Genomic DNA, 12,793 nt, shown 5'->3' on the forward strand with positions numbered 1-12,793 from the left:
TTATATTTCACAGTTATACAGTATACTTGATCTGATCGTGGCAATCTAGAAATCTTTCCCTAAAGTTTTCCCTGATCTGTTAATGAACTTTATGTGATATGCCTTTTTAATGGGTTTATCAGAGTGCTGTGCTCTTCATAAATTAAGTGATAATATTTTAAGCAAAAATTTTTTAAGTGCTTTGTGTCTTTTTATTGAACTGTAATTGACATATAACGTTATTAGTTTTAGGTGTACAACGTAATGATTCAATGTTTGTGTATGTTGTGAAATGATGACCACAAGAAGTCTAATTAATACCCATCAGCACAAATAGTTACAATTTTTTTTCCTCTTCAGATGAGAACTTTTAAGATCTACAGTCTTAGCAACTTTCAGATGTACAGTGTAGTATTGTTACCTGTTGTCACCAGGCTGTAGGTTGTATCCCCAGGACTTACGTATTTTGTAACTGGAAGTTTCTACCTGCTTATGTGTCTTTAAGTCAACTATTGGAGAATACTTCGTGACATTTTTAATAAATGTGTTACCAAAAAAAAGCTAAACTATGATACTTAAAGAGGATTCAAAGGCTTTATTGTCTGCTTTCACGTTTCCTGGTCACTTACAAATGCTTTGGTTAAATATGAATAAAGTATTCCCCCATGTTTCCTGCCCACTTATTCTTCCCTTATCATCAAATATTTCAGATATCAGAATTTCCTAGGAGGAACAGAATGTTACTTAAGCCTTTAGACTGTGGAGAGTGCTTTGACTCTGATTAAACATTATAGGAAATTCTAAATTTCATGTGTGAAGTTTTTATGAAATTATATGCACAAGGTCATTATCAAAGTAATAGAGGAGGCAAACTCAAGGGAAAAAAATGAACACAAGAATGGGAACCATTGTAACTCTCACACTGGGTGATTCCATCCACAAGCACTTGTGAGACACTTGTCACATAACCAGACTTGTCTTTCAGAGACAAAAGGAGAAACTCCAAAGTGCTAACGTCTCGTGGGGTAAGTGAAGTGCTCAAAGACTGAGAGAGAAGAGGGTGGGAGTCGAGAGTTCCCTTGAGGGAAAATGGCTTCTGAGTTGCGTTGAGGAAAGTTTATATGAGAACTCAAAGGGGTTTGCTCTGTGGTTTCTCTTATTTCAAATACACAGGGATTCGTGCTCTACCCACAGTCTCGTGAATTGCCAGTTGAAAACAGAAACATTCTGATTCCCTTAGTGAAGGAGTTATCCATCTTATTAAATCCAAAACCTTTTGTTCAAAGAAAGCCTTTCTGGGAAATAAAAGCAATTCTGAGGTAAGGAGCAGCGTTGAGGTTGTGAAGACCAGAACTTTATGGAAGCGAAGTCTTTCACATGCCCCGTTTGGGGGACATCACTTAAGAGTTCAGATAAGTTGCGTGGTTAATGTTTTCTATGGGCAGGGCAGGTGCCATGTGGTTCATTGAAGTTATATTGCTGAATCCACAAATTCAGAGAACCTTTTTAAGTATCTGTTATGTGCAGAGCACTTCCTCTGGCATTTGGGATCAAAACGCTTACAGTATCCTAGGGAGAGTGAGCTAAAGCACTCACGTAAGTGTTCCAGGGACAAGGTGTGACGGAGTGCAGAGGGCTCAGTGGGCGCTTCCAGCCCCCCTCCGGAGCAGGGTGGAGCGGTAGTGGCACACTCAGAGTTGAGCCTCCAGAGCTGCGGCGGTGGTTCCCAGGCCGCGAGGAAGCGGCAGGGTGACGGGGAAGGCGCGGAGGCAGGAAGAGGGCGTGCTGGAGGACCCGCAGGCTGTTAAGCGTTACGGGAGGGGGCCCCGCCAGTGAGACCCAGGCGCGGCTCAGCGCTGGGCAGTCCAGGCTCTGGGCCCGTGTCCAGAGTCACAGGACGGAAGGCTGAGGTGGAGGGTAACACGGAGGTGGAAGGGACAGTTAGAGACCGTTAGAGACTTCACAGCTGGGCAGTAAAATGAGGGTAGAAGTTGCTGCAGGAGACATAAAGTTAGGATAAGAGACTTCTTTTTAAGTAAGGGAAACTTAAATAGACGTTGAAATAGAGGTTGCAGAAGCAATGAAATGATAGGAATGTGGAGTGTAAGTGGGTTAGACGCATTATGAGTCTTGAAAAACCATTGGCTGGAAGATAAGAGTGGCACTGCAGAGGAGTGGAAGGGAGGTTAAGTGTGTGAGGCATACAAAATTGGGCCCCTAGACTCAGGTCTCAGGTCTTCCAGCTACGTGGCCTTGGGCAAATTACTTAATGTCTCTGTAACTTCGTCACCCACTTTATAGAGTTGTTACTGAGGAGTGACCGTGATAATAGAAGGGGAGCCTGTAGCACAGGGCTTGGTACACAGTAAGTAAGTACCCAGAATGTTAACTGCTGCTGTCATCAACCTCAGGGTTATTACTACTACCTTGCTTTTTTTAAATAGTGTTTTCTATAGTTGTATTATTACAGATTTTAAAATAGTAACACCGTCTTTAACTGTGGATGAATTGACTTCACAAATCCTACAGGAATCCATGGTTTCTTAAAATAGACCATAAATTTATTATAAAGTTTGTTAAAAGTGTAGTTTGTCTTGCCTGGAAGCGGCTTCATCCATAAGTTCTCACAGCATATGAAGCTCCAGGAATGGCGTTGTTGAAGTTTCAGTCCAGAGGTAGTCGGTATTTTTAGCCTAACTTTTAATTGACTTTTTCTTTTTCTTAACCTCTATTATATCAGGAGTTAAAAAATGCTGAAATAGCTTTAAGAACCCAGAAAACACCACCTGGACTCCAACATGAGAATACAGCTCCTGCTGAGTAAGTTAAACAAATGTTTCTCTCTTTAAAAAAGCAGAACAGTAAAAACAGTATACAGGGTAGGGATTTTTAGTTTACTTTGTAGCAAGTCTGGGCACCTTATGTGGATTTTTAAATTTAATTCTCATCATAACTCTGAGAGGGTATATCATCCCCATTTTATTGAAGGGTAAGTGAAGGCTAAGGTCTGAGCTTTTACCCACTATTATGCAGTTGCACTTCATATTACTTACAGGGTCTATTCTACTTGATTACATTGTGCAGAGAGTAGAAACTTATACCCATAAGGACTTTCAATTAAAAAATACTTTATGATAGTCCCTTCCTTAAACAGGGCATACTAAGTATAGTTTAGCTCTTTCACGTATTTCCATAACTTTTATTTGCATACATAATAAATCTTCAGGAAGAAAAATTACGAAGTGTAGATAAGTGAACCTGAAAAAGCCGCCTGTACCCAGCTTGTATATTCATGTGGTTTCCATGCATGTGGTATGTGTCTTGCCTGTGTTGTGCAAGAGAGTAATAGCTCATATTCTCAAATGCTTGCCACATGCCGCACAGCGCGCTTGGCCCCTCACCTGCTGGATCTGCTTTCCCACAAACCCTCCACAGCTGTCACAGTCCAGTCTTAGAAATGAGGAGCCTGCGGCATGAAGAGGAGAGTCCTGAGCTTCTGCGCGGTAGGGGTCTGGTTGACTCCTGGCCCCTCACCCTTTTGTTTTGTTTTTTCTTTTTATTATACTTTCAGATTTACAAAAAAAGTTTCAAGAATGAAACAAAGAATTCTCATGTATCTTCCATCCAGATTCCCTGCATGTTAACATTTCTACTGCAGTTTCGTTCCTTGCTCTCCATATGTGTAAATACATTTTCCCCCTGGACAGTTAGGGTTGTTTGCAGACATGATACCCGTTAATGCTTGAGTACTTTAGAGTGTATTTCTTAAACATAAGGATATTCTCTTACGTAACCATAGTACAGTGATCAAAATCAGGAAATGGACAATAACAGTGATACTCCTGATATCTTATTCGGATTAGCATGGGGTGAGCTCCTTCGCTGGACTTCCTCAGTATTTTATTCTGCTGTCTTGTTCTTCATGCTGCCATCAGAGATAATTTTGAGATGGGTTGAATTGTGTGATTTTCCACTGTGAAAAGCTTTCACAGTTCCCCATTTCTCGTGGAGTCGTGTTCAGACTGCGTTTTGTGCTATTCAAGGTCCCTTTTTATCTTTCTAGCATTCTCTCGTTAAATTTATCAGAATAGTGATTATAATTACGTACTCTTTCTGTAGCACACTGTAGTGTTTTCAGATTATAAATACCAGTAGTATTTCAGATTATAAACATAAGAACTGTAAGTATTTGGCTGTAAAATCTAGTTGACAATTGCACGGGTTTTTTTGAACTTTTTCTTTTGAATTTTAGACTTATAGAAAAGTTGGAAAAATGGTAGTACAAAGAATTTTTTTATATCCCTTACCTGCTTCCCTTACTGTTAACATATTACATAATCATAGTATAATTATCAAGAACAGGATTAACATTGGTACTATATTAACCAAAATACAGAACTTATTTGAATTTTACTGTCTTTTCCACTAATGCACTTTTTCTGTTCTAGGATTCTTTTCACACTGGATTTAGTTGTTATTTCTCCTTAGTCACTTCCAATCCGTAACATTTATTCAGTCTTTCCTTTTCTTTGATGACCTTGACATTTTTGAAGAGTATTATTTTGTAGATTATCCCTTAATTGGTATTTTTTCATGATGGAGTAAGGCTGTGCATCTATTTTTCATACCTTGATAACTTACAAGTTTGGGTTTTTGTTTCAATAATACCTCTGTCACTTAAAGATACATTATGTCATCAGACTAATTCAAAGGCCCTACTTAAATAAACAGGGGCATATTTTTGTTGGAATTTTGAATATAAAGGAAACAGTGTTTTAAAACTGATCTGACTTGGTAAATGTTATTGTATAGCTACTTCAGAATCCTGGTTCAGCAGTTTGAGGTGCAGCTCCAGCAGTACAGACAACAGATTGAAGAACTGGAAAACCATCTTGCCACCCAAGCGAACAATTCACACATCACCCCTCAAGGTAATATGCTTTCCGTGGTAATTTTTTTTTTAATAGCACTGTTTTTTCAGTTAGAGAGCTTAAACTGTTATATAGTCGATATTCTAGATTATTACTAGTAGTTGTCTTAAACTGCCGTAAGACAATTTCCTTAAAAGTCCTCGATTAGATCTTTATTTCCTATAAATATAAAATGCTTTGTTATGAATTATTATGATGTAATGGCAGATGTCCTAGGGCACCCCACCCACCCACCCCGCCCCCCAGGTTACTGATGGAGGAATCCTTCTCTCAGTCTGTTCTGCTGTCTTCTCTCATCCATGGAAGTATTGGTGTAGTTTATTCATCCTGTACATTAACTGTACCAAAAATTGGACTCAAGTAATAGAAAAATGCTATCGATTGTCGTATACATATTTGTGTGATAATATGATTTTCTCTTATAGATTTGTCAATGGCTATGCAGAAAATTTATCAAACATTTGTAGCTTTAGCTGCACAACTTCAGTCTATTCATGAAAATGTGAAGGTAAGTTCTCATTGCCTGTTCATCTATCTGGACATCTACACCCAAGTGAAGTATTTATTTGTTCATTCACAGGACAAAAGTATCCATGCTTACTACAGAAATAGCTAAAATTATATGTAAGTGAAAAAGACTAAAACTAAAATAATCCAGATCACGCCCAGACACAACCATGGATAAGATCTTTAAAAAAAAAACAAGATCCAAGTGTCCTATGCACTCTGTTATTTTAACTTTTTTCATCATTGTGAACCACATTCCACGTTCATACACACACTTCTTCACCATCATCTTTAGTAGTCAGGATTTCACTGCATGTGTGTACGTAGTCTGTGTAGCTCGTTGTCTTCTGTTGGACATTGGGTTGTTTCCATCTCTTTTAGTTTATTTCTGTAGAAAGTAAACAGTCTTAGTAGCAAAATCATGTCTCACTGCTTTAATTTTATGTGTGTTTTAAATGTTTATTGATCCCTGCATAAAAAAAAGCTTGCTAACAACATTTGTCCCTTCTAAACACAGGAAACTGTATTTATTAAAATAATAAAAATAAAATAATTTGTCACTGAATATTTTGAACCTTGTGTAATATGTTCATTTTTAGAAATTATTTGGGTGAAATGTTAATATACGTACACTTTTTCCATCAAGCAGATATAATTAAAAGTCTTTCTTGGAGTTACGTATAGTCGGAGAAAACCTTTAAAATTCAAAGCATCCAAGCCTGGGTCTAAATCAATCCCTAACTGTAATAGAATTCCATGGAGATTACCAGTATTTTCATTTTTATTTTCACTTGATGCATGGTAATAGAATTTTTTTTTAAGTTAACCTCTTAAGTCATACCATTTTTGAAGTGATAGCATACTTCAGACCTTTTGCCTTAACAGATTTAAAATTTTAAACCAAATCTTTAAAATAATTTAGTTTTAAAGGAGGAATTTTTATTAAATTCTCTTGAAACTTTGTCTGCAGTAAGTGTTTAGTTTTTTAAAGTGCTAAAGGTGATTCTCTGTTGGCACTTTGAAGTCTGTGTTCTGCAGATGTTTTTTCCCATTAAGTTCTATTATGAAAGTTTTCAAGTACACACAAAAGTAGAGCACTATTCTAATGAATGCTCAGGTACCCACCACCCGACTTGGGCCCTTATCCAGATCCTGCTGATGTTGTTTTATCAGTTCTCCACTCATGCTTTTTTCCCCTGGAGTATTTTTTTTTAATTAATACTTTTTTTTTTTGCGGTACGCGGGCCTCTCACTGTTGTGGCCTCTCCCGTTGTGGAGCACAGGCTCCGGACGCGCAGGCTCAGCGGCCATGGCTCACGGGCCCAGCCGCTCCGCGGCATGTGGGATCTTCCCGGACCGGGGCACGAATCCGTGTCCCCTGCATCGGCAGGCGGACTCTCAACCACTGTGCCACCAGGGAAGCCCCAATACATTTTTATTTTATTAAAAAATTTTTTTCATTGAAGTACAGTTGATTTCCCTGGAGTATTTTAAAGGAGATCTGAGACGTATTTGTAAATATAGATGTGTTTTCAATGGCAGTTTCTTCTCTCTGGTTTGAAAACTACCTTTTTCGGTAACAGGGCCGTAATACAATGAGACAGCGATTTGCACAAAAAGCTCCAGTTCATGTTGGATAAACTTTACCTGAAATTTTGACCTACTCCTTTTTTGAATACACATCCCAAGAACCAAAGGATATTCCATGATCAGATTTGACATTTATTTTCAGCTGCGTTTAGTAAACTGTAATTTCTAGACTTGTTCACCTCTTATAAGAGGTGTTTTGTTTTGTTCCTTTTGTGGTGTTATTAACAACACAGATAACCTCTTGAAACAGGCTTGAGCCACCTGGTCAGCCAGGCCTCCGCAACAAAATTAGGCGTAAATTTTATTAATTCTGTAGATAATGGCTGGTGTCAGTTTTTTGTGTTTTTTTTTTTAAACTAAATGTCTTTTTTAAGTTTCTAAGATAGGTCATTATTTCCCATTATCTGAAGTAGAACTAAAATTTATGGGCTATTGACGTCACACGCTGCATGGTATGTGCTTGTAATTGCACAGAAAGAGGGAGGATGCGTTTGGGGGAGATCTGTTCTCGTAAGCTGTGGTTTCTGATGTCACAGACCCACTTCTGAGTGTATTTCCCCAGTTTCCAGCTCTTGGCAGGCCCACTTGCACACGTTGCGGAGGTGGGAAAGCTTGGGACTGGAGCATGATACACTGACGTCCACACGGAAGGAGGCAATAGCTTTCAAATGCTGGAAATACCTGTCACAACCCAAAGCCTCATGTTTAGTAATTTCCTGTACGAACAGGTTGGAAATATGAAGATCTTACGTCTCTTCAGAAGTAATATAAAACTGATCTAAACTAAGCTCAACCCTTAAAGTATTTAATGATTCTAAGGTGAAACAGAATCCTTCCCATTAATGGCCTTAATTAAGGCAAATGTTGTATTGGGTAATCCAGCCCACTTTATGAACTTGGTAATTTTTCTTTCTTACTCTGAGATTATAAACTCTCTGTTTTCTTTTCCCCCCAGTTTGGTTACCTAAGCTCAACACGAGTTATTCTCATTGTAAAATAAACAATGTTGAGCAAGTAAGAGCCCTCTTTATACCCTCCAAACTCTCTCTGCTTAGGTGATGTCTTATTTTAGTATGTGTCACCCATGCCTTTTATTATTTATTTATATATACCGATAAAAAAGGTATTTAACAAATACATATTTAGTGGGCTTTTTGTTTTTTAAAGCTCTTTGAATCTAAAAGTTATCCAAAGTTTGGCCTTTAGAGGGGAAATTTTCATGAGAAACTGGAATATTTAATATTTAAAATGGAATTTTAGGTATTACTTTGCTTGTCTAAAAGCTTAGCTAACTTATTTTAAAGGGGGCCTCCTGAAGCCAGAATATGTTAGGCAGTTGATCGTAAAGACATATGACTAAAATAGGGAACACAGTATACAAAGGTGTGATAGAACTCTCCGATCCATCACTCAGGTCCTTCTGATTTGAAGGTTAGATGAAGTGTGTAATGTTGGCAGTGTTTTTGATCTGTCTTTGCTAACTTATTTCATGGTTATGTTCATCCCTATATTATCCAAGTCAGCACAAAACTTGATTAACCTTTTCTTTTTTTCATTCCTGTAGGTGCTCAAAGAACAGTACCTTGGCTACAGGAAAATGTTCTTGGGAGATGCTGTGGATGTGTTTGAAGCCAGGCGAGCAGAAGCCAAGAAGTGGCAGAATGCGCCCAGAGTCACTACGGGACCCACCCCTTTCAGCAACATGCCAAACGCAGCAGCCGTTGCCATGGCTGCAACACTTACACAGCAGCAACAGCCTGCTACAGGTCTGAATGCATTCAAGTTATAGCTTCTTACTGTTAAAATGCAGAGAATTTATGTGCATTTTTATGAGTCTTCCTTTTGTGTTAGCACTGAAGAAATTTCTCTGAGTAGCTGTTCCAATACAGTCTAAAAATTGTGATGGACACAATTATAAACCATATACCTGATAAAAATGCAGGGTAGTCTTAGCAATAATTATACATCAATTAGATACTGAATATTGTGAATTAATGTTATTTGCTGTATTGCTATAAATGCCCTTTAGAACATGGTGTTCCACTACTGAATTACATTTAAGAGCAACAGATTCTAAAATTGTGACTGTATTGTGTATTGTTTTAAAGTCAGAGGTAAACCAGCCATAGGTTGGCATTTTTCGTACCTGATGCTGACGGGTGGCGTGCTCTCACATGCAGTGGTTACAGAATGCCCACACTCAGGATGAAGTATGTCTTTATCGACTGAAGTTGTGTTGAAGATCAGTAGGTTTGTTTGATCAGAGAACAGGCCTTCTTAACCAAATTTGGAAGAAGGTACATGCTAGAATTATTTGTACCTTTTCAAAATGAACAGAACAGTGGCAAGAGCAGGAAAAAATGTTATGAGATGCTTTGGATTATACATGAAGAAGTATGAGCTGGGAGGTTGAGCAGATGAAAATAGCTGGTGAGATACTGGAAAGCAGATAATTTTAGTCCATGGTTTAATTTCACTTCTTGCGAGAGAAACATTCTTGTGGTCTAGTTCTGCAGTGTTTAGTTTGGTCTTGTATCTTTCAGAGATGATTACTTATCTTTTTACTCCTGCAGTCCCTATTTTGTCAGGCTTGAAGTGTGACAGAGAAAAATGTAGTCTTAATGGATACTGATTTTTTTTTTACTTGTTCATAAATTTTTGTGTAGCGCTTACTAGTTATTCTATAGCATGTGTGTTTCTGAGAGTTCCTTGTAGTCCAGTAGTAAATTATAGTACAAAAAAGTAAAAAACGTACATCTCTAGATTGCGTTCAGGCTGCCTCTACTAGGGGAGCATTCTCTGGGTTTCACTGTTGGCAGTTTAAAAAATTGTTCTTCACATTTGGAGATGACAGAATTGATGATGGATTTATGCCAAACCCTCCACGCTCCATGGCTGGACCCATGTGAATAGTGGCTGACATAAGGACTGTGTAGTAGTTCTCTAGCTGGCTGGAGTACAGGGTTGCGTTCTCCAGTTACAGAGGGAAAAGAAGTCACTGTGGAGTTGGTTCCTATCAGGTCATTATGGGATGGATAGATATCAAATCAACCCCATAATGACGGTCATCAGTTCTCATGATTATTTACCCAGCTCATCCAACCGGCTACAGCACCAGTTTACTTTTTAGGGTTACTATTAATCCCAAAATAGATCAGAGAAGCAGGATTTGGTTAGGTGTTCTTTAAACATAAGGGATTTCTATTCTAATCAATAAAACTGGAGAAAAGTCAGTTAACTGCTGTGCTGTAAGGGAATTTAATTACGTTCTGCGGTGTACAGCTAAAATTGAGGCAGAACCACCTGTCGGATTTTTGTTTTATACACTTTCTTACGTAGGCAGTTTTGAGAGGTTTGTAGGTTTTCACTCTCACATTTTGGGCTTGTGGGCATCTGAAGAAATACGTTCATTCTGTATGAGTGCCTCCTATGTGCTAGGCTCCAGGGACGTAAAGGTGAACAATGGAGATATGGTCTTTGCTCTCTGTGGTGGTGGAGAATGTTAGCTGAGTTTAGAGTCATCATCTTGAAGAGCCTTTTGCTCACGTGCTTCAATTTTTTGTGGACTTTCACCAGGCTTTGGGGAAACTGACTCCCTTGAACATTCCCTGCAGTTGTGAAGCCCACATAAGGGCTTTCTAATCAGGTGGCAGGAATTGTAATTTATTAACTTAAACAGTCGTACAGTGTTTTCATTTTGAGTTGTATGGATTTTTGGAACTGAGAAGCCAAACAATAGCGATCATTTTGGACCGTCTTCCTGTTTCCCACCTGTTTCTCTAAAGGTCTCGCGTGCTCCACAGCCCATCCCTTTCTGTGTCTCCCCGTCAGGATTAGCCACTTCAGTCCTGTCACCACCAGAGTGAGGCGCAGCAGCCCCGTTACATGCACGCAGCCCATTAGAAATGCCCCTCTTCATTGCATTGTGCTCTGTACCCAGCGACTTATTCCTTCTGTCCTGTGACTGATGAAATCTTTTTAAGTGCCAGTAACAAATTGTAAAGACCATCTAGAGGAATCTGGATGAGGCTTGTGTGCTGTTTTTACACAGCCCTGTTGGTGTGTGAAAGGTTTGAGTTGTCAGGGGGGGGATTTGCTTCTATTTGCATATGGATTCTTGACTTTTTAATGTAAAAAAGCAGGCAGCTTCTTAGGCTGATACCTTCTGAAGGTGCTTTCTGTGTAGTCTTTCTTGGAGGTGGAAGTATGGACATAAGTGACTTCTTGAGCCTTCTTCAATGTCTTTTAATGAAAAAAAAATATGATAGAACCTAGGCCTGTGTGATTTGTGGTTATTGCTTCTGAAGGCTGAAGAGAACTGATGCCAAACTCCACAGGCTGCTTATGTATGAAATAAGCATCACCCGTGGATTGCATGACGGCAGATCTGGAGTGCACTTGTCCACCAGTGCTTCTGAAGCCTCTTAAAAAGCTTAAGACATTTACGTTAGGCTTTTCGGTATAATTTTAACTTAGGATAGATTGTTTTAAGCTAATGTACTGGGATTAAGTTTTGCTGTTGTGTTTTGACACTTTTAAAAGTTCTTGATGTTTACATAAAAAAACTTTTCTCATATGACTTAGCTGCTGTTTTTAAGGAGAGCTGAGACATTTTGTTAGGAATTCCTACTTTCTAGCTTTTAAGTGTATGTTTGGACGTTTAAGGTGTAGTGTTAAATAGGAAACTTCTTCATTTTACTTCCTTGTGGTTTTATGATTTTGTTATATTTAATAACCAAAGGACATTCCCCATTAAATCAGTAAAATATTTGAAATTGGGGAAGACATTTTTTGTTTTTTAAGAAAAATTATTATTTTAAAAAATATGACTTAGGAATAACCATGCTAGTGACATTAGGTATCTTGAGTGATCATTGAAAATTATAAAAAAATTTTAGCACTTTAGTCCTTTTCCTGTGAATGCAGTTTTACTTTTAAGAAAGTAGAATTTATTCTGGAAAATATGAATTACAGTGCTAAACTTGATTTTGTTGTGTGTGAATATATTATTCAGTAACTTTTGTAAAATGTTACTCTACATGAAGATTTCACTTTGGGCAATCATTGGGATATGTTACTACTAACTTGGTTTTATTTATGGAACTAAGAGCCTCTCATTGAATGACTAATGACTATTCAGATTTTAAAACAGATTTCTTGAATTGTTTACGTAACATTTGCCTGAAGGATGTAGATTCTGCTTTCTAATAGTGAAAATAATTTATATGGTGGCCAGAGTGTAATATATGCTGATACTTTGGCATGGGAGATATTTATCATGAGTTTTTACTATTAAAAATGTTATACATTTGCCTACTAGTTTTATAAATGATGTTGCCTTCAGAATTTGTGTGAAGGTACAAAACTCAAAATATCATGTACCTGTTGTGCAATGGAAAGTCTTGTCATCGTTAGAGTTCTTGATTACCTGGATCCTGAATATTAATGACTAGAGTTGCTCTTAAAAGCAGACCCGCACACAACACGAAGCATGTTACTTGAGTAACTCTTGGGACTTGTAGGGCTGAGGGCTGTGGTGTGCATTATGCTCTAGGGTCTTCCACCAGCAGTGCCTCCTGTGAACATGTGACACTTAAGTCTCTCAATGTTAAAGAAACTGGACGTGTGTTTTCTACATATTACTCTCATTAGAAATAAGAGGGTAATATGCTTAGTTTCTTTTTCCTGTAGTAACATTTTACAAAAGAGCTGCTAGGCAGGTATTTTATTCTCAAACTGATCTCAAACTGGATGTAAAAATTTAACTCTTTTTTAATTTATTTTGT

At 38.1% G+C, this 12,793-nt stretch overlaps 1 protein-coding gene across 11 annotated transcripts in view; it reads left to right on the forward strand.

Moving 5' to 3' along the window:
- The window catches only part of NUP58 (nucleoporin 58), a 44,615-nt gene that overhangs the window by 15,674 nt on the left and 16,148 nt on the right, over positions 1–12,793 (forward strand). For all 11 annotated transcript variants that reach the window (XM_073794975.1, XM_073794973.1, XM_019936881.3 and 8 more), the window contains 4 exons: positions 2,720–2,799; positions 4,792–4,910; positions 5,336–5,418; positions 8,572–8,773. In XM_073794975.1, coding sequence (XP_073651076.1) covers positions 2,720–2,799; positions 4,792–4,910; positions 5,336–5,418; positions 8,572–8,773 — 484 coding nt within the window. The remainder of the gene's footprint in view (positions 1–2,719; positions 2,800–4,791; positions 4,911–5,335; positions 5,419–8,571; positions 8,774–12,793) is intronic.

This window comes from Tursiops truncatus, chromosome 18, assembly GCF_011762595.2.
Source record: "Tursiops truncatus isolate mTurTru1 chromosome 18, mTurTru1.mat.Y, whole genome shotgun sequence".
Taxonomy (NCBI): domain Eukaryota; kingdom Metazoa; phylum Chordata; class Mammalia; order Artiodactyla; family Delphinidae; genus Tursiops; species Tursiops truncatus.